Source organism: Glycine soja, chromosome 1 (genome assembly GCF_004193775.1).
Source record: "Glycine soja cultivar W05 chromosome 1, ASM419377v2, whole genome shotgun sequence".
NCBI classification, from domain to species: domain Eukaryota; kingdom Viridiplantae; phylum Streptophyta; class Magnoliopsida; order Fabales; family Fabaceae; genus Glycine; species Glycine soja.
In genome coordinates, this window is record NC_041002.1 from 55,204,081 (window position 1) to 55,229,956 (window position 25,876).

The 25,876-nt window shown below is 30.9% G+C and overlaps 1 protein-coding gene and 1 pseudogene across 7 annotated transcripts; one reads left to right on the forward strand and one right to left on the reverse strand.

Annotated features, from left to right (window-relative positions):
* Positions 1-6,815: 6,815 nt before the first annotated feature.
* Positions 6,816-8,623, reverse strand: LOC114405882 (annotated as a pseudogene).
* An 8,061-nt stretch (positions 8,624-16,684) lies between these two features.
* LOC114424426 (probable serine/threonine-protein kinase DDB_G0271682) lies at positions 16,685-23,220 on the forward strand. Of its 7 annotated transcripts, none has more exons than XR_003668986.1 (15): positions 16,686-17,304; positions 18,366-18,780; positions 18,907-19,008; positions 19,102-19,206; positions 19,618-20,194; positions 20,807-20,847; positions 20,922-20,990; positions 21,071-21,171; positions 21,415-21,493; positions 21,596-21,694; positions 21,765-21,888; positions 21,979-22,028; positions 22,422-22,503; positions 22,741-22,835; positions 22,928-23,220. XR_003668986.1 is itself a non-coding variant. In XM_028391277.1 (15 exons), exons 1-15 carry the CDS (start codon positions 16,946-16,948, stop codon positions 23,028-23,030), a joined length of 2,346 nt encoding a protein of 781 aa, XP_028247078.1. In that variant the 5' UTR covers positions 16,687-16,945; the 3' UTR covers positions 23,031-23,217. The 7 variants fall into 7 exon arrangements, 2 of the variants coding, with proteins under 2 accessions (XP_028247091.1, XP_028247078.1); XM_028391277.1 differs by having other exon boundaries at positions 16,687-17,304; positions 21,765-21,833; positions 22,928-23,217; XR_003668985.1 differs by lacking the exon at positions 22,928-23,220 and having other exon boundaries at positions 16,685-17,304; positions 21,765-21,892; positions 22,741-22,799.
* The last annotated feature ends 2,656 nt before the right edge of the window (positions 23,221-25,876 follow it).

The following is a 25,876-nucleotide window of genomic DNA, read 5'->3' on the forward strand; positions in this document are numbered from 1 at the left end:
TTTGCGTTTTTTCATAATTTTCTTGCCTCACTTTATCATGCTTTAGCTTCATCTCTTTAACTTGCCCCTTTGAACTATCCCGTTTCTTTCTGTGTTTGTGATGTGCAGGATGGTCAACAACATGCTGCGCATTATCCGTATTCTGTTTTTTATGTCCATGCTTGTGCATTTCTTTATGAACATGGTGTAAATCATCAAAATAATCAGAGCTCCTTTCGAAATGCTTGTGCATATGCTCATAAGTGGTCCTTCGCCTATTTTGAGCACAATAGTTAGGGTGCCTATGTTCTTGCTTATGATGTTTGTTATCTTGAATATGGTGATGCCTCTTGTCAATATTAAATTTACGTTTATCCATGATGATCTGATTATCAGCGCCTAAGATATCCACCCACCAGTCGTATAGAGGATCAAATAGACCTTTCTGGTGCAAAAGCCATAATAGCACAAGCACTACAGTTCAAAGAAGAGTGTTTATTTTAAGTTGTTCTGCTGAATTTGTAAATTATACTAATAGACATTGAATAGAAGTCATACCTGTCAGAAAAATTGTCAAAAACAGATCAAACATCATTACCCAACTCAAGCATACATATTGTATGTGGCACTTGAAGTCAAAAAACCCAGAGCAATTTTGTCTGTTCTCCCACCCAAACCGAGGAACAAGGAAGAGATTTGATCAAATAATTAGTTAAGACAAATGAATCAATATTAAGCAAAGGTTATGGTTAAGAAAGCAACATACAGTTATTGATCTTCCAATACCCTGCTTCAATTGTAGGTGATTTATACTTAAGTTTATAACAAAATATTTAAATCACAAAGAATAGAAACATGGCAAAAACTCGTTATCAGTTTACCACATTTCAAATAACATGAAGAAAATAAGAAAAAATTTGATCCACATGCAACTAAAGAACAATCTCGAATAAGTGCACCAACTTCTGTTTCATTCTGTTACTGACTAAATTGTTGAATAATAGTTTATGCATATAATAATCCTAGTTTTAATCCTTTATGTTGTTAATGAAGAAATATTCCAATGATTACCTTCATGAAAAATAAAATGCATTCTACTTGTTCACAGTCACAGCAGTCGGTGCAACTCATTTGTGTTTGATAAGTAGAATTTCAAAACATATGGGTGGTGTTGATATATATATATATATATATATATATATATATACCAATCAAAGCAACTCAAAATATTCCCCATGAATAAAAATGCTACAAAATTTCAAGAAACTCATAAATTTTCTATATTATAAATGTTGGAATTTAAATTTTATAACTTGCTAATGAAAATTATAGTTGAAAATAATACCTACAAGTTTTTCCAGTGATAAATTCTGTTAAGCTTGTCAATAGTTTATTTCATATGCTTTCGATAGAATCAAAGAAACTGTTTATAATGGTCCCTGGTGATTGCAAAGGCATACCGTGCAGTAATAGATGATTTAGTGATTCACAATTTGTTGTCATAACATCACCAATAATTAGCATATTTTGTGAGGAAATCAGAAGACTAACTTTCTAATGAACTTAGTATATCTACGGGGAACAGTTCTACGTCGTCAAATTCATGCCTCAGACTCAGACTGATCTACTAGTGAATACGTAGAGCTTATTAATAACCATTTTAAGTAATTAGAAACAAAATATTAAATGTATTTTTGTAGTGATAGCGCAGATAAAAGAACTGCTGTAAAGTCTTCTTGGTCGTCCAACAGTCCAAAATAACTATAGTTGTTTAAGTTTGATCAAGAGACCAATGGGCAATGGCAAAACATAGGGAAATTTCAAATTAAGAGCAACAGACAATCGATTGCTAGTGATGCAACATATTCACTCTATGGTAGTTGCAATAGGTGTTCAAGCCCAATCCAAATTCATGATCCGTTACTGCATGTGCACTTGACTGCACCATTCTGACCCCTAAGATTTTCCTGAAAAAGATTAGAATTAAAAATGTCTTTGACGCAATCAATTAGCATTGATAGCATTTTTAGAATTCATGTTAGTCAGCAACACTTCTATTACATTACAATCACCAAGAAAATCATCAAATAAGTTAGTCAGAAAGGTAAGATGGCCAAACATGAACTTTTAGCCATATCAGAATCAATCCACGCATTATTGATCACATTTCATGCAGGAGGGAACCCTGAAATTCCTGGAGTATGATAGCATTTTGTGTGTTGAATTAACCTATACAGCAGGTCCCATTCTTGTTTTAGAGGGAAAAAAACTTTTTCTCATAATATGATCAGTTGTAGCCTTTAAGGGCATCATAACAACATAGTATTCAGATTTGAACAAGTTTCACGTTATATGAGAATACAAGTCTAGGTCAGATACATGGATTAAACAATGTCAGTGTGTTCGTTTCATAGAAAATAAAGCATACTAAATTCAGGTACCAAGAAAGAACAAACCTGTGTGCCATTGTCAAGAATAGTTGCCGAATTAGCAAATTGACATTCAGCTCTATCAACTTCATTATAATTAGAGTCCTTTAATATGGCCTCATTCAAAATACCCCAAAAAAGGACACAGTAAATATTAATGTGTTCCTTATCCTTAGAACAGACAACAACGTATTAATCCTAAGCTTCAACTTTACCTGCACAAAAATATTTCGAAGCTTGATCAGTGCTTGGGTAGATTTTGCATGATCGGGTTATAATCTCATTTGGCTTCATTATTAAAAATTGCTCTTGAACCATGTTTACAAGCAAACATAAAACAATATAATAGAAGACCTCTATGAAAGTATAGAACAAAAAGGGGCCAAAAACAAACTTGACATATGTTTTAGCATAATACCTCCATCAGGGTGATATCCTTGGAGCAATTAAACTGCAAGACAATACAATATAGCAAAGCTAAAACTACAACTTGTTGGACCCTCAGGAAAATTATTGCAATGCTAGCCTCAAATATATTTGAACCTAATTTTGTCACCATAATAAAACAAAAGCATCTGCAGCAGCATGCATCTGTTAAATTCATATTCATGTCATGCAGTCAATTCAACTAACTAGAGATAATTTAACCAAACAATAATTTTGCCCCTGAATGTTATGGTACCCAAGGAGGAAGTTATATGCGGTGTGAGACTTTTAGGTATCATGATAATTAAACAATCTTGTCCTCATATCAACAACGAGCACAAGTCAGAAAATTTATAAGAAATTTATCACAACCCAATTTCCTTTCAGATACTATAAGCAATAAAATAGAACAGAACTCCACTAACACTTTCAAGCCTTAAAGAACTGTGCCATAAGTATAGAAATTAATATAATGCATATCTGGCATTGAATACAAAAAAAATCAAATCAAATATTCCATTGTCCAAGTATAAGGAGCACTGGATAACAAGAAACAGATGCCATGAAGCACAATATAGAGAAGCAGACTACCGTCAAACTGTATGATACTACCGTCAAACCTTAGTTGTGATTGTAGCAACACCAAATTGAGTTAGGGCTTCAAATGTAGGGACACTAACACTTATGATTTCCAGGGCTCCTGGAGAAAAAGAACCATGTCAAACAAATTTTGAAAATCTTTTTTTACTATGAAAACAATAATGCTGTTGGACATTATAGGTTTATAAAACCATAAATCATACCCTAGCGTCAATAGAAACAAAATTGGTTGCGTTACAGAAACTTCTCAAAATCATTTTTAAAATATTTTCTCTGTCCATCTCATAGTACAACAAACTTTTCAAAATGTATATATCCATTTATGATCAGGGACTTCATTGTGTATACTTTAGTATTGGGAATCCAGATTGAGCATAAGAGAAAGTGATAGGAAATGACCGTGGCATCCCACCCAAAAAGAAAAGAAAAAAAAAAACTAAAAAAGAAAATAGAGTTCAACATCTTATCATAAAACAATTTTGTCATTGAATGACTACAAAGTCCAATATCTCAAAACAATTTTGTCATCTTACAATCTCATTCAAGATTTTACACATCAACTTTCACAAGGAAATATTACAAAAAGAACAAAAGTTTTCAGTTTTGAAATAATATGTATCTACCAAGTAAATAATAATACCTTTGATAAACATACTCTACATCATTCGCACTTAATTCTAGCACAAGGTTTGTATTAAGAACCTCTGTAATTCCTATGGAGTAAGAATAACTCCCAGCACTCTGCAGACAAATAAAATAAAATAAATCATTTCTAATAGAAGCCACCATATTAAATATAAACAAAACATTATTGCAACGTAACTGGATGTTGGTTTATTCTTTCAAACCTTCCTTCCAAACCATAAAGTGACACTTGATTCCTACTTATTTGATTCAGGCCAGCCTGATACGGACAAGAAAGTTTCTTTCAAATTTTCAACAACTATAAGAAAACTACATATAAAGTTTCAATTAAAATATTGGATAAAACAATATGATTTAAAATCATTAAAAATGAACTAAAATTAACTCAATCCCAAAAACTAACTTAAGAAATCAAATTGTCCAAACCTTATAAAGAGTGTTTTGGTCATATTCCTAGCCAATGTAGGTCATCATAACACACGGCACGCCCAAAACTGGACATTTGGAGTGTGAATGATAAACACCAACAGCAGAAAATAAGTGTAATATTAAGACAATGGAAAATGGGAGCCTAAGCTCTTACAATGGCTACAACCGAAGCCTAAGCTCCTCAGAAAAATATTCTGTCAAATAACAAATCAAAAAAATGACTGGACTCCCTCCTTTATTCCTCACTCCCCCCTCTGCCAATAAGTTGCCTCCTCTAACGAACTCGCCAGCTCGGCACCCACACTAATTCTCTCCTACTTTCTCCTCATTGCTTCCCATCGTTTGAGCCAAATAACTGATCCATACTCTGTTCCACCTCACTAAATGCATGAGGTTCATTATCCAATACTCTATCAATGAAGTTTTTAGGACTAAACTTCTCTGAATGGCCAAAGTTAAGACTGGATAGACTCTCATACTATATTAGAAATGAACAAATCAATCCCAAAAGTTAACTCAAGTGGGAAGGATTGCCCAAATCTTATAAGGGCTATTGCCGCCTTATTCTTGGCCATTGTGAGACATTTTAACATAAACAAAACAACTTTATGTTTTTTGATGTACACATACACGTCTTAAAATTATAGATAAGTGTGCGTGCACACGAGTGCTCAATGTTAAGTGTTAGAAATTATGATTTTGGGTAGTTTGGTCTCTGCACAGAAAAGAAAGACAAGCATACCTCCAAAGACATATTCCATATATGGAAGCAATACAGCTACAAGAATAGAAGTGAAAAGAAAATGACAAAAATGAAACCAAAAAAGCAAGATGGGAATAATAGTTAAAGAAAAAAGAAATTATTGTTGCTGTACCAACCTCCCGAAAATTCCACAATTGATTAAAAGCTTCATAGTTGACACCAATTTTGTTACATTCGATACCATCTAAGGTAAATCTCACTCTCTCAAGCAGCATCCACATAGGAATATTTCTCCCCAAATCCTGCGGTTGCCGAGGGCTGTCCTATCACAAGAAAAATTGTAAATATTTTGTTTAAGCTTGTAACAGTTGTGAATCATGCCAAAAGTATGTAACAGTAGTTCATCAGTGTTTTCTTCCATAACTACACCATTGTTTGGAATATGCAATAAATGATATTTTTGTGCCACAATAATTGTGCACAAGGAAGTACGATAATTTTGTATGCCTTCAAACTTCAAAAACAACAGTCATGACCATGTTTTCAAGTCCATCCATAATGCGGTGACCTCTCAAAATTTAGAATTGAATGATTAACAAACATGATGATAATTGATTCAATCAATGCATTCTACACTATTATTTCTCTGATATTTGTAAAGATAGCTAGCGCCATTTATTTTTCAATTTTATTATATACCAATTCATAATTCATAAAAATACGTTCGACAATTTCTTTGCAAAAGACCAATATCAAAAAAGTATCTAAACGAGAGTTGTAACTTTTAAGTAACAAAGTATTCAAAAAACCTATCTAACATACCAATTCTTTATCTTAATTCAACCTCAATTTTGTTGCAACAAAAGTCAATAGAGGTTAATTATGCTGTAACCACTAAAACAAGCATGAAATCCTCAAAAGATGGTATATTTGTATACCTTACAAAATCTCCAATAAGATTAACCTTCACAAATTTATCATCAGATATTAACCTTATAATTTGTATTTTAATTCTCTTTTAGTTTTTATAGTTTGAAAGTGATCTTTTTAATCCTTATATTTTATATTTTAATTCCTTTTTAGTCCTTACAATCAAAATATGAGTAATATTATTAATTACGATTAACTACAAAAATATTAATAAGTAATTCATAACTAATTTATCGCAAGATAATTTGTAATATAAAAATAGTTGATAATTTATAACTAATTTGTAGTTAATTATTTTTATATATTTTTTTGTAGTAAGAACTAAAAGGTAATTAAAATACAAATAACTAAAAACATCACTTTCAAATTATAGGACTAAAAGAAAATTAAAATATAAACTATAAGAACTAAAAGATCACTTTTAAACTATAGAAACTAAAAAAGAATAAAAATATAAATTATAGAAATTAAAATAATCGCTTTCAAACTATAAGGATTAAAAGGTACGAATTATAAAATTATAGGGACTAAATGACTAATTTAACCTATTAAATCATAGAAAATATCTTCGAGGCATGCATCTACAAATTTTAAACAACGAAAATCATTTTATTTAAAGAGAACATGAAAATAAAGTGCATAAATTGGAGATATATATTCTTGTTTGCCCAAATTATTATAGAAGATGCTGAGAATAGTAAAAGATAAAACTTAAATAGTTTATGGCATTTAATTTTAAGGTCGAACGGTAATGGGAATCAAGCATAGGTCTTTTGCTCTTCTTGCAGTAGCCCCATATGACTCAGTCATATCAAGTTCTTCATTCTTCATATTGTTGGGAAGCTTCCAATCAAAATGGTAAAGTAAATGAGCAAGTGGCAGCTCAATGTTAGGTGTGGCAAATGTAATGCCTGGGCAGATTCTCCTTCCAGCACCAAATGGAATAAATTCATAGTTTGTGCCCTTAAAATCAATAGAGCTATTAAGAAACCTCTCAGGTTTGAAACTCTCAGCTTCAGTCCAATACTTGGGATCCCTTCCAATTGCCCAAGCATTGATAAAGACCCTGGTCTTAGCTGGTATCTCATATCCACTGATTTGGCACCTCTCTCTATTTACTCTAGGAATTAACATTGGCACAGGTGGGTGTAACCTCATAGCTTCTCTGATGATGCACTTTAAGTATGTCAACTGGTGCAACTCTGCCTCATTCACATATCCTTTGCTATCAAACACCTTTCTTACCTCAGCTTGTGCTTTTTCCATCGCCCTAGGGTTCCTTACCATTTCTGACATTGACCATTCCACAGTGGAAGATGATGTTTCACCACCACCAATAAACATGTCCTGCACAGGGATTAAAATTATTTATCTAGAGTGGCTTGCATTTTCTTCTACACAACCAATTAAGTCAAATTCCTTGATCTTCTATATATTCAAATAGTTAGTAGCTGAATAATTTCTTGCTTTGGTTTTTAATAACTTTATAAATGTTTATATATTTACATTTATATATTCAATTAAGTTGCCTGAGTTATTGTAAATTTGTGGTATATGCATATGCTACTAACCTGGATGACGGCTTTAAGGTTGTCATCAGTCAAGGGATATTCCAATTCATTTTCCACCGAAACTTGAGAAGGACATCAACCAGATCTTCCACTGCTTCACGGTCGGTGCTTTTTCTGTTCTTGTGTTGGTCGATGATGTCTTGCAACACCCTATCAACCTCTCTGTGCACTTTTTCAACTTTGGCCTTGGCCATGATTTGGAGCAGTCCAATAGAAGGGTAGAGATCAGCAATAGAGAACCCTCCTATGAGACTCAACTGTTCCTTAATCAACGATATGAACATTTCTTGGTATTTACTCTTCTTACCAAAAGAAGCTCGTGCCGCAATCGCATAAGTCATAGGGTAAATGTGCTGAGAGAGATTGAAAACGGACCCTTCTTCACTTGCACTTGCACGTATTTTTTGAACAAGCTCAGACACCTCGTCTTCTCTTATGGACCGAAAAGATTGCACTCTCTTTGATGTTAATAGCTCCACTGTGCACAACTTTCGTAGTTGCCTCCAATAGTCTCCATGTGGGGCGAAGGAAATGCTGGTGGCGTCGTAGGAAACTACTTTTGTGGATATAAGGTTTGGCCTATCTGCAAAGTTGAGATCCTGAGTTCTCATAATCTCTTGTGCCAATTCTTTTGAAGTGACTATGATGTTGGATACTTCTCCCAGTTTTAGGTGCATTAGAGGACCATACTTGTCTGCCAATTTTTTAAAGCAGTGATGACTCTTTGAACCAACAAGCTGGTGAAGGTTCCCTATGAGAGGTAGTGTTTTTGGTCCTGGGGGTAATTTGCTGGTGGAATTGTTGGAACTCGATTTCTTAACTAATTTGAATAACAGGAACAAGAGAAACAGAAAGGAGGTAATCAAGTAAATAGAGAAAGGGTTGTTCTGGCTGTGAAGCTCCATCACCATGACTGTAGATCTACCTAGCTAGCTGTGCAAGGAGAAATGGATATGGATATACAGATATGAATTGAATAAATATATTTTCACACCCAATCCTGTATTTATTTTAAGAATCAGAATTTTAATGTTTAATATGAAAGCGCATTAATGTAACTTTTATATAAATTAAATTTTAAGCCCAGCATTCTTTTTCACCATTTAAAGCACTTTTTTTAATATTTAAAATGTTATCTAAAGCACTTTAATAACCAAAAATAAAATAAATATATTTTGTAAGTATTAAATTATAAGGATTAAAAATATATTTAAATCAATTAATTGACATAATTTTATATAAAATGATTAAATTAATGGGATTGAAAATTTTTATTTTAAAATCTATTAAATTTAATAATTATTATTTATATTTAATGATATATATATATATATATATATATATATAAATTCTTATTAAAAGTCATTCATTGAATATATTAATTTGTTAAATATGCACTATTATATTATATAGTATGTAATATTTAATATATACATGCATTTCAATGTGTTATGAAATAAAAAATATATTTCCCCATAAAAATAAAATATTCATGCATTTCAGTAACAAATATCTTTATATATAGATTCTTATAAAACAAATTAGCATATATATTTAATAAATAAATATTAATTACATTCATTAAATTTAATAAGTATATTATATTTCATAAATATTATATTTAATAATATTATTAATGTTAAGTATATATATTTTATAACATGAAATTGGTACAAAGTATTTATTGTCAAAAATCATGACTAATTCATATCTAAAGTGCATACAATGTGAGATATTTCTCTCTAACATAATTTATTTTATATTTAAAATTAGGATTTGAATTATATATCATTTAGTTAAGGGACATAAATTATTGTTACTTATCCTAATTAGTGTTATTTAATATTGTGGAGGGTCATTTCAATGTGCAATCATTTTTCTCACATATAAATATTATTTAGCTGATTTAATTATTTTTTACTTTTGCGGTGTATAATCATTTTTCTATAAAAAAAAAAACTAGCAAAAACATCAGTGTTATCTTGATTGACTGTGTATCTGCATTTCTATTGCACTAAAATTAATATTTAAAATTTTTGTTATTATAAAATATTGTTTATATTAATTTTAGTTTAGCTGTTTTCTAAAAACATGTTTATTCGTATGAATTTTTTCGTTATCCCTATGTGTATTTAAGACAATACGGTATGATGAAAACTAATCATGTCAAAATTTTAAAATTAACGAGCCTTGTTATTTGGTATGGAACTGATCACACACAAATTGAATTGAAATAGGAAATGAACGGTGGTTATTTTAATATATATATATATTAATATGATTAAAATATTTGAAAACATGTAAAACGTGATTTGACAGAAATAATTGTGGCGTGATCTTACGGTGAAAGTGCATTTGTAATAAATAGCATTTTTCTAAATTAATATTATAACTATGTTGTCTATTTATTTTTACTTTATTATTTTATTGTTTGCTAGTCAATGAAAATATTAATTGAAATAGATGAAGAAATACATTAGGTTGAGTAATGATGATTTGTTGCATTTTTCGTGTAGTTTAAATTATTAGTTAATCAACCTCTCATATAAGCATACCTTGTAAGCGTAGATTCAGCTAAGTGATTAATTTAAGTTAGAAGTAAGAAATTGCAAAGTTTTTCATGCTGCTCTTACTTTAAATTTTCTCTAATGCGTGCCCACCATTTCGACTTAGGTGAAAAAGGAGAAAAGAACAAAAGTTTTAAGGTTTAACATGACTTAAAAAAGTCTATAAAAAAACATATATAGTTTAAAAAGTCATATATAGTTTAAAAAGTGGAACAACTACATCGCTTTGTACCAATTAATTTGTTTCTGATTGCAAAAGTGCATCAATTTAGACATTAAATGAAAGGAAGAGTCACTGATTGACATGATTTGATAAAAACTAAACACACAAATCAACCAAATTTAGAAGATCATCTCATGATCACTTCAATTTGAGATCCAGATAGAAAACACTAAATAGAATAGATTATCCAAGCCAGGAAGCCAATATAAAGAACATCTACTAATAAACAATAACATGTTTACAAAAAGAAAACAACACATAGAATGAAGAGGGGGCTCATTTTTTAGGATTTCACAATCTTAACTTCGACAATTTCTTTTGTTTCAACTTTTCACTTTCACTCAGAGAGAAAAAGGTAATACCATTCTTGTTAATCCTCGGATTATGTCCTTTGATAATATTGACAAAAGGTATATATTTATCCAATATCACTCTGATTCACTCATTTTATCTCTAGTTGTTTCTAGGAAGTTCTCTGACAGCAAGAAGTCATGAACAACAGGTAATTTAGTTCAATCACTATTGCACGATTTGAAGTAATATATGCTAAGGAGGGAATATTTTACTTGTTGGCTTGCGGGGAAAGTGTTATGGTGGGTATTATTCTCAGATTCGATCGGTGACTTTATTTTTAAGGATATTTATGAAGGTTGGGTCAGCAGAACAAGGATTCTTTGGCGAGAAAACTCAGAATTTATTTTCCTTCAGGTGAAAAAATTGTTACTTTAATTTTCATATCAGATAGACTTTTTGTTGAGATGTTGGTTATTATATATTTACATGGCTTGCATGTTAATATGTAGTAACCTCAGATATATGTATATTTGCAGGATCCAAATCATTCTTGTGTATATAGGGTTGGATATTTTGCTGACCCAACAAAATTTAGGATCTTATATATATATTTTGCTAATTAAAAAAAAAATAGTTCAATCAATGAATGTACTGTGTCAAAAAAACACACATTCAATGAGTACATTACCACATTAAAAGTACTCAAGTAAATGACAAAACATTGATCTTAAATCATGTTCTTGTTCATGATATGCCTTTAGTTTTATCACATTTCACATATGCATAGCAGTAGGAATAACATATGTAAGTGTAATCATCCCCAAGTGCTAACTACCATTCTTACATGTGTAAATAATCTCCCATAATCCCTTATTCTTACAAATTAAAAAAATTCAACCAAGATGCATAAATTTGTTATTATCGTAGTATAAAATTTGTTATGTTTTTTTTTCACTTGGACACATAATGGTAATGACCTTTTTTCCGTAAATAATTTTACAGTTGTAGCGAAGATCTTTGGGTCTGGGAACCCACCATCCTGAAAACATACAAAAACAAATGGATTTTGCCAAGTGATTCAGCAAAGTAATTTAATTAAGAATATAAACACAGTTAATATTGACTATGCAGAAGGTTATTTTTATTGTAACCATTTGAGAAAAATGCCAAAATAAAATAAAAATTATAATTATTAACATTTTTTAAATAAAATAATCACTATACCTACTATTTTATTTTAAAAGAAAATGAATATGAATATAACTGCCCAATCCCAATTTTTGTTGCCCACAAATTACAAATTTAAGGATGCAATGCATAAGACAAAAGCAATCAACATGTTACCTCGTCCATAGAAGTCAAAGAGGCAGCAAACCAAATTGATGAAATCCAAACAACCAAGATAGTTATAAATTAACATGCAAGATACGAAAAATTGAGAGAAGAATCAATTAATTGTCAAAGTCAAAAGTCACAGATAAATAATTTGTAAGTTACATGGTTTATAATTCCAAAATAATTTGTAAATTAAGTCCTTGTAACAGTTGGGCCGGGCGAGATAGAAATTTCTAAAATGGACTTAAGAACGTGGTCGCATTGCGTTGAAGTCACAAACAGTGAAATGAAAATGGGTGTTGCTAGGTGTATCCAGCATTATTGCTGATGCACCCAGCATTTTCTAAAAATACCAAAACTGTCCCTACATTTTTTCCGCATTTGTGATGAGTGTGCATGAAGATGGTACGAATCAAGTTGATCCATAAGGTTGATATGGATCAAGTTGATTCGTATGTTGATATTAAGCATACAGATCAAGTTGATCCATAAGCCTTTTACGGATTAACTTAAAAAGCTTATAGATCAAGGATATTTTTGTCATTTTATCTTTAAGTGTTGGGTGCACCAACAAATGCTGGGTGCACCTAGCAACACCCAATGAAAATAAAGGTTAAAAAAATAATTGGAAGAGAGTTAAACTTAAACCTGAGATTGAAAGGGAGTATGTGGTACTGTGATGCGCACGAAGTCTGGAGAAAGCCCATCCATCGTGGCGGTTAGAGAGAAAAAAAAAAAGAGTTGGAGCATGCAGTTACTTAGTAGAAAACGGGATAAACAATTTAGCACAATTATTCTTGGTGGCCTCGTGCAGTTACTCTTTCGCGGTTGAAGGGTAAAATGTAAGAATAAAATGTAATATTCATTCATAATATTATTGAAAAACGTATCGATATTGAAGGGTAAAACAGGAAAAAAGATGTGTACACCAAATAACAGTATTTCTATTATATATTGTTATAGATTTATTTGTTAGATTAAAAAAAAACAACACGTTGAGAAATATAATGGATTTGAAGGGTTGTCATTTTATATTTTTATTGATTATATTTATGTTCTTATATATATAACCCATTTCATTCTTATGTGTCACATTAAGGTTGGTGATTCTCTAGAAAAATGCATAAGCGGTCCCCGCATAATGATCCTTATATTTTATGCGCTCAGAACAAAGTAACATACGGAAAAAAATTGTAAATTTGATTTCTCTTGTTTGTGATAAAATTGTAAATTTGTTCTTCCGATATAATTCTATTATAATTCCATTATTTTATGAATTTAATTTTTCAATTTTTTATAATTTCATTAGTTTAATCTTTAATATCAAAATTGAACGTTAACGATTAATTATTTCCTTTAATCGTTAAGTGTCGTACTTTTATTAAATGTTGATTATCACGCATCCTAATTTTATTGGAAGTTAACGTTAATTAGGTGCATAAAATTAATGTTTAATAAAATCGTGACATGTAACGATAAACGTTTAATAAAATAGTGAAGGTAGACAATTAATGATTAACATCTAATTTCTAGATTGGGGATAACAGGATTATAAAAAATTGGGGATTAAATTCGTAAATTAAATTATAGGAGAATCAAAATCGAATTCTAAAATAAATAGAGGATCAAATTTATAATTTTGCCAATAATATATAAGAATCTCTTATATATAGCTATTTTAAAATATAAACTTATATTCTATTAAAAAATTTAATAGTTATATATTAATAGTGTAAAATCATTTTAATCGATAATTTAATTATAAATCATTATTTTAATTACTTTAAGATAATTATTTTAAAAATTAATAAATTTACCATACATGATACAATGATTATGTAAAAAAAAATTATACTAACATAAGTTATTCTCTCATGAAAAAAAAAATCATACTTTCTAATTTTCATTTAATTGATCTAAATTTTCACAAGAGTCTGGTTCTTTAAAAATAAATTTATCAATAATTAATTGTTGTAATTTTATTAACTATTCTACTCTGCTTTCAGATAAATATTTTTTAGGCGGCATCTTATATTATATACAAATAATAAAGGAAATATTTTGATTTGATGTCTATATTTTATTAGGCAATTTTATCAATCATTAAATCACTTCTTAAACTTTCAACTTTTTTTTCTAACCTACAATAATCTCTCACAACTTCTGTATTGTTAGTTTTTTTATTCTATCAATTCTTTTATTAATCATATTTAACTTTTATTTTTTTAATTTAACAAATTTAGATAAACACAATGCAGAATGTCTCTATTCCTCTAGTAAAAATAAATTACATTATCGATTAATGAAAAAAAGAACAATTGCACCTGAGAATACGAAGTTCACTATTCGCCCATACGTTTACAGTTTGCTAATTCCAAAAAAAGCTAATTTTGCAAATGAGACAAACTTGCCTACATTATACAAGAGATTGACAATTTAAATTTCGATACATGCCAACAAACATTGTTTCTGTCTATGATTATTCTTCTTATAATCTTTTTTGTTTTTTTACTCATCTTTGTTATTATTGACATTGTTTTTTAGGCTCTAGTGCATGGACGAATGAATATTGTGGGTTGGCCCCCTGAATTTTTCTATTTTTTTCTTGTATAAGTGAATTTAATATTATAGTAATTACTTTTATTTTATAGGATTTGATTTTGGAGAGAATAATAGTAATATTTAAGTATTATATAGCTTTTCATGATTTTGAATTTTTGATCAAATACTTTATTATCTTTTTATAGTTGTCATTGTAAAGATAATGATTTTTTTTTAAGATAAGTATTTCATTTCCTTTTATTGGAAAGATAATTGATTTTTTTTTCTCTTTTAAAAAAAATATTGGAATATTAATTATTTTTTATTTTTAATAATTTTATCTTTTATAATTTTTTGTTATTATTTTAAAGATAATAAATGATTGCATTTACAATCAAATTGATTTTATTAGTATTTTATTTTACTGGTAAAAAATTAAAAGTTGTTTATTAATCTTTAACAAGCTTATGAACACTAATATAAAAAATAGACAACATGAGTTTTGAAACACGTAAATTAATATTTTTCTTTTTCTATCATCTTTTATCTGTATATTCATTGTATTTCTCCTCTTTATCTTTTTTTTAGGCATTGTATGCGAGTCTCTAACATGTTTCACTTGAGTGCAAAGATTTAAACACGTTGATTGAATAATTCAAGAAACCAAATATAATTTAGTTAAGACAATTTACATATACATTCTTAGTTAAAATCATTTTTAATGTGTTGACATAATGCTTGTTTTTTTATGTCAAAATTAACAATGCTTGTTATAATTTTTGTTACATGCAAAAGATATTTTTGATAAATTATTTATGCAATTAATATTTTAAAATATATAACTATTAATCTTTTATATGAAAATTAATACAATATTTATTAAAATATCTATGTAGACTAAAACAATATTTATTAACTAAATTTTATATTCGATTTCCCCTATCCGACGAATCTGGCTCCATCCCCGCTCTAGTGTGGTTATATAGTTTTGGCCTTTGAGTGCTAGATTTTGTTCTCTCAACACCAACCATTATTTTCTTTCTTACTTGTTAACAATTTGAGAGTAAATTCTTCTTCAATTATTGTTAACTATTAGCATTTTAAAAGATAATAATGTAACAATTTATTTTAGTTCAATAATTTTTTATAACAAATTATAGAATATTTTTGTTTAAATTTACTATTAATCTCTCTCTCTCTCTCTCTCTCTCTCTCTCTCTCTCTCTCTATATATATATATATATATATATATATTAAATTTTATTATAAAATAATAGTTATTAGTGACATGTTAGTAATAGTCAATTATAGTTATTAAATGTGAAACTCAACTTAAATTTGTAATTTTAAGTCTTACAAAAATAGGATGTACTGTTATTGATTTTTTTTTAAAAAAATACATAGTTATAAATATTTATATAATAAAATTTAAAACTTATAGATTTATTAAGTAAATTTTAATTTTTAAAATTAACTCTTTAGTCTTTTAATCTTAGATTCGACTATGTTACAAAGGTGTGTGACCTACACTAATTATTAAAAAAATTTCTTCAAATTCTTGCTACAATAATTTCACCAAATAATGATTAAAAGAAGAAAGGAAATATTAAAAAAAATTAAAACGAAACAAAGAAAAAGTGAAATTAGAATAACAAATTATATTTTTTGCCAAAATTAAAAACTAAAAGTTGTGATGACGTCAACTCCAACTTGCAAGTTGATGGAAAACACTATTTTTTTGGACTAATGAAAGTACGGTGGGCCCACCTTAATTATGAACCTTTATAGGTGAATTACTAATATTTATTATACTTATAGAATAATATTCATAAACTATTTCAGAAGGACATGTTTGAATTGTTTTAGTAGTATTTTTCTTCTCCGAAAGAAAAAAAAAATACAGTTCCCATTTATTTAATTTTTAAATAAAAATTGTGATTCTTTTAAGAGGGTCCCAGGTCCCTCTACCTAGAGGGAACATAAGCAAAAGCAAGGGAGCAATAGCATTCTCAACTTTCTGATCAGCGAATCCCGTATGGTGCGAGTAGTAGTAGTATTATTTTTTTGGAGAGACGCAATTGGTGGTATCTTCCGGCAATCCAATAGCTGTGCGCACCGGATAGCTTCCGCTGCCGACCACCGACACGTGGCCAATAGCCTTTAGCCCCAACCTCGCACGCTGTCACAGTTCAAAAACAATAAAATAACCAATAAACAAATGGAGGCCAAGTGAGGAACCCGCTAATAAACTATTAAGTAGTAACTGTTACTATATGCCTATGCGCATTGCGCACCTCACCTCCAGAACTCCGGCGACTTCAATGAGCAGCGGCGAGGAAAGAGAAACTGCGGCCTTCCGTGCTCTCGCGGATCGCTGCCGGAGCCTCGAGGAGAAGCAGACCAAGCTCAGGGAGGAGTTCGATGAGCTGTTGCAGAAGAACAACCTCACAGTCAGGGACGATAACGATCACGTTAGCGGTAACGGTAACAATAACGAGGTCATTGCTGATTCAACAACCGACGGTTTTCTTTCCGGTTTCATCTTCTCCGGAAATCCCTACGCAACCGTGTTGAAATGCATGGGCCACGCCGTTCACGCTCTTAGAGTTCCCTCCTCCGAGATCGTATACTGGTACAATAATAATACATCAGATGCTGCATTTTTTTTTCTTTGAATCGTTTTTTCTTTGTGGCAAATTATTTATTCTCTGAGAATATTCACGGTGCTATAGTTTTTAATGAAACAGTTGAACGCTGTAGAGAGGGAGAGGGGAATAGGATGCATGAGAAGCTAGTTTCGAGTTTGTTTAGACCTGCGCACGGTGTCGTTTAGAGTGTTATATTTAGGGGAATTGAATGAGTTAATTCGGTGAACAATGTTTATTTGACTAAACATGTTTTGAATGATTCGTGGTAAAAGTATTCCCAATTCGACCATTTCGCAACATAGGCTTATGGGGATTACTGTACTGAATCATTTTACAGGATATATTTAAACATTTCAAGTTGAGAATGGTGGGGAACTGGAATTAGAAGAAGCATTCCTTGCCAAAAAGACAGTGTTCGACTTTTTGGTCCTCAGTTGAAATTGGGCATTCTATTGGGAGTTCACATTGACAAAGGAAAAGAGACATCGTGTTGCATTTTCTTCAATTGTTAGTGGTAGGCATGCTTAGTTTAACAAGTGTTAATTGGGTCTAACAAATGTGGATCACTCTAACACTCTGTTTCATGAAGTTATCATGCCCGTAAACATGGATCTATGTATTTGGAAGGAAAACGAAAATCTGCGCAGAAGTGATAGAAGCTGATTTTTTAGAGCAACTTATTCTATCTGTTGTGTAATTAAAATCATGAACAACCTATAGTCTGTGTAAAAAATAATCAATCTAAATTATTCTCAATAAAGCACAAGCTCACCTCCATTTGATCAAAGAAGCTTTGGCATCATTCATTAGATAAATAAGCATTGCATATGAAACTTTAAGCTGGTAGGAGAGGGAAGAAATTTGGCTTTTAAATCAGCATAAGACTTGTATGTGCCCTGCACTTTTTAATTCACCAGCAATCGAGTCCAATCTCAGTTACGATTCCACATTTTTTTATTCTTCAATTTTCAATAATTACCTCTGCAAATTATTGTTCTTTGTTTTTCAGATTGCTTTTGAGCCAAACCTAAAATTTCCATTTCAGGAATCACTCAGCAGAAACTCTGTATGGATGGAAGGACTACGAAATCATTGGCCAAAGAGTAGCTAAAGTCCTAATTGCTGAAGAAAATTATGCATCTCTTCAAAAAATTCTGGAAGGGTTGGTCACAGGCGTACCATGGTCTGGGCAGTTTCCTTTCAAGAAGAGGTCTGGTGAAGTATTTATGGCAATGGTAACAAAAACTCCTCTTTATGAGGATGGTGAGCTTGTTGGTGTTATAGCTGTTTCAAGTGACGCAGCTATATTAAACACTACAAATTCAGAAAATCAAAGAACTTACCAATCTGGTAACAATGGCCAACCTGGAGTACAGAGGTTAAACTTAAAAAGAATTCAGTGGCCTCCACGACCAATGATTGCATCGATGCCACAGATTGCTTCAAGTGTTTCCGATCTGGTTCTCATTTGTGTCATCACTACTGTTTTTTACAATATCTCATTTCTTTTTGTTCTTTTTGATTTGGGTTTCATTTTCTCATTTGCTTAAATTAAATTATGGAGCCAGATTTTTTTCCATCTACAGGCATCCAAGCTCCTCCCGGTGCTGAATACTACTGATGACACAGTTTCCCAGAATACTTCAACAGATGCAAATGATGAAAAACTAGAGAAGCGTGGCATATATGTATGTCTCTGTTCAGCTTGAAGATGTAGTATCTGAGTAGGTATTTCAGTATGAGAATATTTCAAGTTTTTGTCCCCTAATTTTGAATTTCAGGAAACAAAACCTCATTCCAGACATCACCATAAAGAAAACACAACTGTCACTGAGGCCTCTGAGAAGGATGAGTCTACTACAGAATTTGGTCAACCTTCTAATATTGTAAATAAATCTCCTATTTTTCCTTTTATTAGTTACTCTAATTGCTTAGTTCGTGTTATAAATCTATACGAAGAACGCAGAAATTTAGTTAGACACATGTCTGTATTCATTTTGGTTTGTATTAATATAGTGATACTTCATCTGAAATCATAAATTGGGAGGTTGAACCTTTCTGGGGAACTTCTGAAGCTTAGGTACCAAACTAATGCAATCCTCTTGTTTATGTTGCCATTTAAATGTATGCTAGCAGAAATTGAGCATATACTGGAGGTCCTTATGAATTTGTGAATTCTGCTTTGGTTTGGCCTCTAGTACATGATATTTTTTAAAAATTTGCGTGTTTATGAACCTTCTGTGTAAATTTTTATCCAGTTAAGATTGATGATAATCTGTATTATTAAATCACTTCAGGCAGCCAGAGTCCTTGCCAAGCTTCAAATTGGGGCACATGCAAAATGTGGGAAGGATAATGGAAATATCAAAAATAATTGTACAGCTGATAATTCAGGAAGCAATAGAGTGAATAATGAAAATGATTTGCTTGGAGATTTATTGTCATTAAATCGACACCAGGACGTTGCTAATGGAGCAGATAAAGAAGAAAATCTTCATAAATGTAATTCTTTATTTGCAATGAAGAGAGCAGATACAAAAGTTTGTGCATGTAGAGCTTCCAATGTTGTCAAAGATAGTTCTGGTAAACCTTTCTCAGGGGAGTGGTGTGAATGCTTTGGTTCTCCCATTCCCCATGACCCGTTGTTAAGATTACGCTGTCAATTTGATCAGAAGAAATTGGAGCCAGAGGCTATGAATATGGCAACAGGAGATGAAGTGCAAAAGCAGCAAGAAGGGTTGCAATTGCCAAGTTCGAGGGAGAGTATAGGCAGCCATGAAAGTTCATCAAGCAAAGGAGATAATGAGTCAAACTCTGTTTCAAAGTGTGAAATCCATTGGGAACATCTTCAATTAAGAGAAGAGATCGGACAAGGTAATTATTTCTATTGCAATGTTATCAATGATGGATGGCAGAAGGCCAAAATTCTGCCATATAAACATGCCATTGTGGCCTTTGGCGCTGCCATAGTGGGCATCCCTTCACAAATTGTCAATGGAGGATGGGTCAAAAAATACCATGTTATAGCGTTATGGAGGCGCTATAATGGTTATTTAACAACATTGTTCTGTTGTGCATTTTATAATTCCTCTATGTTGAGGAGTTTAAATGCTAAAAATGCTTTTATTTGTAAGTATGCTGGGCTTAAGTTCAGCAAATAAAGATATATGAAGCAGTCTTGGAATAATGTCTTACATTAAATATTGCTCCCCGCCCCCTCTTAATGGCCTAGAATCCTTTATGCCACATGTAAGCTTTTGAAGGAAAATGCAGTGTCTAGTGGGTGAGATGAATTGTGATAAACAAGTCGTGGAAAATATTTTCCTCTAGATCTCAAGTTAGGACACAAAAATTCTAATGGATGTCTTTTAAAATAATTAGGCTTATCTGCCTGCATCTTTCTTATGGTAGAACTTGAAATGTTTCTGAATATTCTTATTTCAACTAACGATTACTGACATAATTATGTTCTACTCTATCTTGCAGGTTCTTGTGCTGTTGTTTATCATGGAATTTGGAATGGATCGGTATAAATTTTATTCTTCTATTTTATTAATAGTATTGACTAGCCATCTGCCCTAAAACTTATTTTCTTTTTCAGGATGTTGCAGTCAAGGTTTACTTCGGGAATGAATACACAGAGGAGACTTTACAAGACTACAGAAAAGAGGTCTCTCTCTCTCTCTCTCTCTCTCTGTTGCTTTGGACAGAAAGCAGCTAATTCCTGAATCCTTTGTGTGTATACTTCAGATTGATATAATGAAGAGATTGAGACACCCTAATGTATTGCTTTTCATGGGAGCAGTATATTCACAGGAAAGACTTGCCATTGTGACAGAGTTATTACCTAGGTAAGATTTTCAACATCTTCATCTTAGAGCTTGTCATATTAACCGTTAAATGAGTTGCACTTAGTTTAGAAGCACATAAAATATCAAGATTGATTATCCATTGTATTTTTGTGTCATTAGATAATAGATCTGTTTGTTAGTGAATATGAACCTCTCAACCACTGTGGACAAAATCCCCATTTATTTTTCTTTTGTACGGAAATTATGGGAACCATTTTAAATTGATTTTATTTTGCACGGTAGGGGAAGCCTTTTCAAAAATTTGCACAGGAACAATCAGACATTAGACATCAGAAGGCGCCTAAGGATGGCTCTTGATGTTGTGCGTATCCTTTCTCACTTCACATATATGTTGAGAGCAAGCTGGTGGCTTACTGAAATTTCATTGTTGCAATGTTATAAATCACATTGTTTTTAATTGCAGGCTAGAGGAATGAATTATCTTCATCACAGAAATCCACCAATTGTGCATAGAGACCTGAAGTCTTCTAACCTGCTTGTAGATAAAAACTGGACTGTAAAGGTGATTATTGCTTGAAAATGCATTCAGTAGACCTAGGAAGGTTCAATAATGAGTTTCAGTTTTTTGTCAGGTTGGAGACTTTGGCCTGTCTAGGTTGAAGGATGCAACTTTATTAACTACAAAATCTGGGAGAGGCACCGTAATGACAGCACTCACTTTTTCACTTTTTACATACAAAACATCTGACCTGAACAGCTAGTAACAGTAAACTCTTCAAAATGTTTTAGTTACTGAAGTTTTATTTCTCCCTCTTGCTAACAAGCATATTTGCTGTCAAAATGCAGCCTCAATGGATGGCCCCTGAAGTCCTAAGAAATGAACCTTCAAATGAGAAGTAATTCCTTGGAGCTGTGACTTAACAGATTGCATTCAGGCTGGAATTTTCTGAAACTTTCTGAAAAATGGAAGATATTCTAAAACTGAATTTTTCCAGAAAAAATTTCAAATTGTCATTTTCCATAACTATTTGCTATCTTGTCCTGATGGTCTTGAGGAATTGTTCAATCAGCTTTAAATGTCCTTTTAAGTTTTATAATCTTTGATGAGAAACTTCTAAATAGAGCTGCATTTCTAAATGAGTTTTTTCAATCATTGTCCTACCTTGTCCAGTTTCAAAGTATCACGAGTTTGGAAGTTATTCTGTACTTACAAGTAGTGCCTATATCATATTAAATTGGTAATGCAATTCCTTCTGAAATAATGATTTTTCTTTCATTTTCTAAAACAGGTCTGATGTGTACAGTTTTGGTGTCATCCTCTGGGAACTAATGACTCAATCTATTCCATGGAAAAATTTGAATTCCTTACAGGTCTCTCTCTCACATTCACACACATCTGCCCACATCACTCTGATTAACCAATTACCGAACATTAAAATTTACCTACGAATTGTGATTAAAATAGTTAACTATATGTAGTTTGTTAGTAAATATGTTTAACAATTGATTAATTAAAGTAATGTGTGTAAGCAACATTATTCACCTTAAGCGTAGAGACATCTGAGCTCCTTAGGCCTTTTGTTATAACCATTGTATTTCACTTGAAAGGTTGTTGGAGTCGTAGGCTTTATGGATAGACGACTAGACCTTCCAGAGGGGCTTGATCCCCATGTTGCATCAATCATCGATGACTGCTGGCGAAGGTTCTTCTACAAATACACACACTTAAGTTTTAATATGATAGAGATTGCCCTCTAAGTTCTAACTCAATTTTACTTGTGTTAAATGTGAGCAGTGATCCAGAGCAACGCCCATCATTTGAGGAGCTGATACAGAGAACGTTGTTCCTTGTCAACAGAGTAACAGCAGTGTCAATTAGGAGAATTTCAGAATCCTGAGCTTGTTATGGTTTTGGGTTTTGCTTTCTCAAAATATATTAGTTAAAAACATATTATGAGAAGTACAAGCAACAAATTGAGTGGCAAACCGCAAAACATTCTTCCTTCCATGACGTGCTCCTTTTGTGAGGAATGGCTATTGAATATTGAATAGAAGGCAGAACAAACTTCATTTTTTGGGCGAGCATTCGAATTGAATCCATCTTCGTCGTTGGGTTTGGCTCTATATCCTTCGTATATTAGGCCTTTTAAACTGATATCCCACGTAATGACCAAAAAAAAAAACTGAATCTCACTTTTAGTGTTTTCACTTTGAGGGGTAAAAAAAGAACACCCCCCTTCAACAAAAATCAACCGATATTACACGTGTATTTATAATAAATTACCAAATTGTTGAAATTTATTTTCTTAGTTATCTAATGAGCAATTATATATAAACTGTTTTTTATTTTAAACATTGTACCAATACCTATAATTTTCTTCTTATATAATATCACCTATTATACCTTTATCTCCCATTACCAAAAAAAAAAATCACCTATCATGTTTATATTTCTTTCTTTTCGTTGTCTTTCTTTTCCTAATGGTTTGTACACTGAAAAAAAAAAAGGAAGGGTGGAGGAGAAATAGGACAGAATTTGGGAGCTTCTCCAACTTGATTTGTAGAAATAGACGGGGGAGAAAAAAAAAATGTGAATCTTACACTTTTTACTTTTCTTACACAAAGGGCTAGATTTTCAATAGTATCAAGTTTTGCGCTCAAAATTGTCTATTATTTGTTCACAATCAATTGTAAATGTATATAACGAAAAATATCAATCTTCATACAAAAAGTATTATCTTTGTTCTTTCATAAAAAAAAAATAATATCTTTGTTATTACATGTAAGACATATTCACATTTGTTTAAAAAATTGGTTAACTTAATTAGTAATATTAGATTTGTTAATAATTTTGAGAGCTACAGAGGTATTTCTTTTAATATTTTTTAAAATTTAGTTATTCTGAAATTAAAAAATAAATTGTGTGAAGGGTGTAGGAATGAATGATAATAACTGTGATAATCATGGTGGTAATAAAAACATTGACCACAATTGTGGTAGTAGTTAAAATAATAATGATAATTATGATAGTTAATGATAATATTGAATGAGAATAAATGATGATTAAGATTTTTTAAGAAGTGATGATAAAGATTTTTTAGAAATTTAGTTTTTGTGTGATGAAACTTTTAAAATTTTAAAGTATTTTTTAATTCAAAACATTTATTTTGGTCCCAACGATAATTATTGAATGCTTTCACTTTTCACAATTAGATATTCCCTTGTGTAATTCAAATTCGATTTGCTTATTTAATGAGTTTAATTTTTAATTCAAATTAAATTACAAATCAAACTAATCAATTGAGTCAAAATCATAGTTTTAATTTTTTTAATTTATTGTCAGTTCTACTATATAGTTATTATTTTTATATTTAATCTGAGATTTTAAAATAAATCAAATCAGACCCCAAATATCCCTGCTATATCTAACCAAAAAAGAAAAAATGCACGAAAACAGGGTCTAGTTGTCGGTTTGATTACAAGGGGAGGAAGGAAGTTGACTGCGAATTCCCTGTGTCGCCCGTTGGTCCAAATTTCGAAATCGAGTCTTATTGCTCGTTCTCTTTCCAAGCTACACAAAGCCTGACTAGTGCTAGTAACCTCACACCAATGTCTGCGTGTGACAATCATCTTTGACCATTTCAATTCACAGTGGAATATCACATCATTCCACTTCTAGCATTTTATTTTTCGGATCTGAAAAGTGTCATATTTTAAGATTTAAAAAATACTTATAAATATATTTATAAATTAACTACTAATAATATAAGAGCAAAAATTCAATATATATTCTTTTTATGATATGAATTTATTTCTTATTAATTAAATTGACCTTAATTGATTTCACTTCCCGCATGAGAAAGCATGAAAACCGAAACAAAATTTCGATAGAATAAATAAATATTAGTATATTACACAATTGTGTGTAATTTTTTATATGCAATATAGAGAAGGTGGGTGAGGAAATGGCGAAAAATATTTGGGCAGATTTGAGGTAGTGTGAATCCGGCGGGAGTTGGTCTTGCTGACTTGATCCCTAGTTAATTTCGTCAAATGTCGGCATTGTGATTTGCATGGGAATCATATTCTGTAATAGCCAATGGATAAAGAAACATACACACTTTGTAGTTGGTATTATGAGAAACAAGTTAAGTAAAATTTTAAATAAATATATAAAGATCATATTAATGTTATCTAAGACAAAGATCATAAATAAATAATACTAAAAATTTACATGTAAATTTCGTACATGGGAATGTATTAAGACAAATTTGTAACGAAAAATTCTAAATATGAATAATTCTTAATTTTTTAAAAATGTTTTTTTAAACTTCCTATTTTTTAAAATAAGAAGCAATCAAAATCAATTTTTTATGAACCAACAATTCATTTATGTTAATAATATTAAGTTGGACCTTGTTAAATAAAATCTTAAATTTAAAATAAATAAATATTTCACGTCAACATTATAATCATTCAAAAATTTATTAGTATAATATGTTATCAAGATGTCTTGAATGAGATACTTCTTGAGCTTAATTTAAGTACTCTTGTTATTAATGAAATATTTGCTTAAAAAAGATTTCAAACCAATTTTAATTTATTTTTGTTTTTTAACTAGTACGTGAATTATTATAAACTCTTTTCTACTGAAATTAGATTCCTACAAATAAAAACAAAATCAGTTTCCAATTCAACTAATCAAAACGATTAATCTAATTTTTTTATAACTATAGTATCAGTT

Coding starts and splice junctions, on each gene's coding strand:
- LOC114424426 (XM_028391277.1), top strand. CDS start 16,946: ATGCCTATGCGCATTGCGCACCTCACCTCCAGAACTCCGGCGACTTCA. Junction 19,009..19,101: donor TAGAGAAGCGTGGCATATAT/GTATGTCTCTGT, acceptor TTTGAATTTCAG/GAAACAAAACCTCATTCCAG. Junction 19,207..19,617: donor TTGGTCAACCTTCTAATATT/GTAAATAAATCT, acceptor AAATCACTTCAG/GCAGCCAGAGTCCTTGCCAA.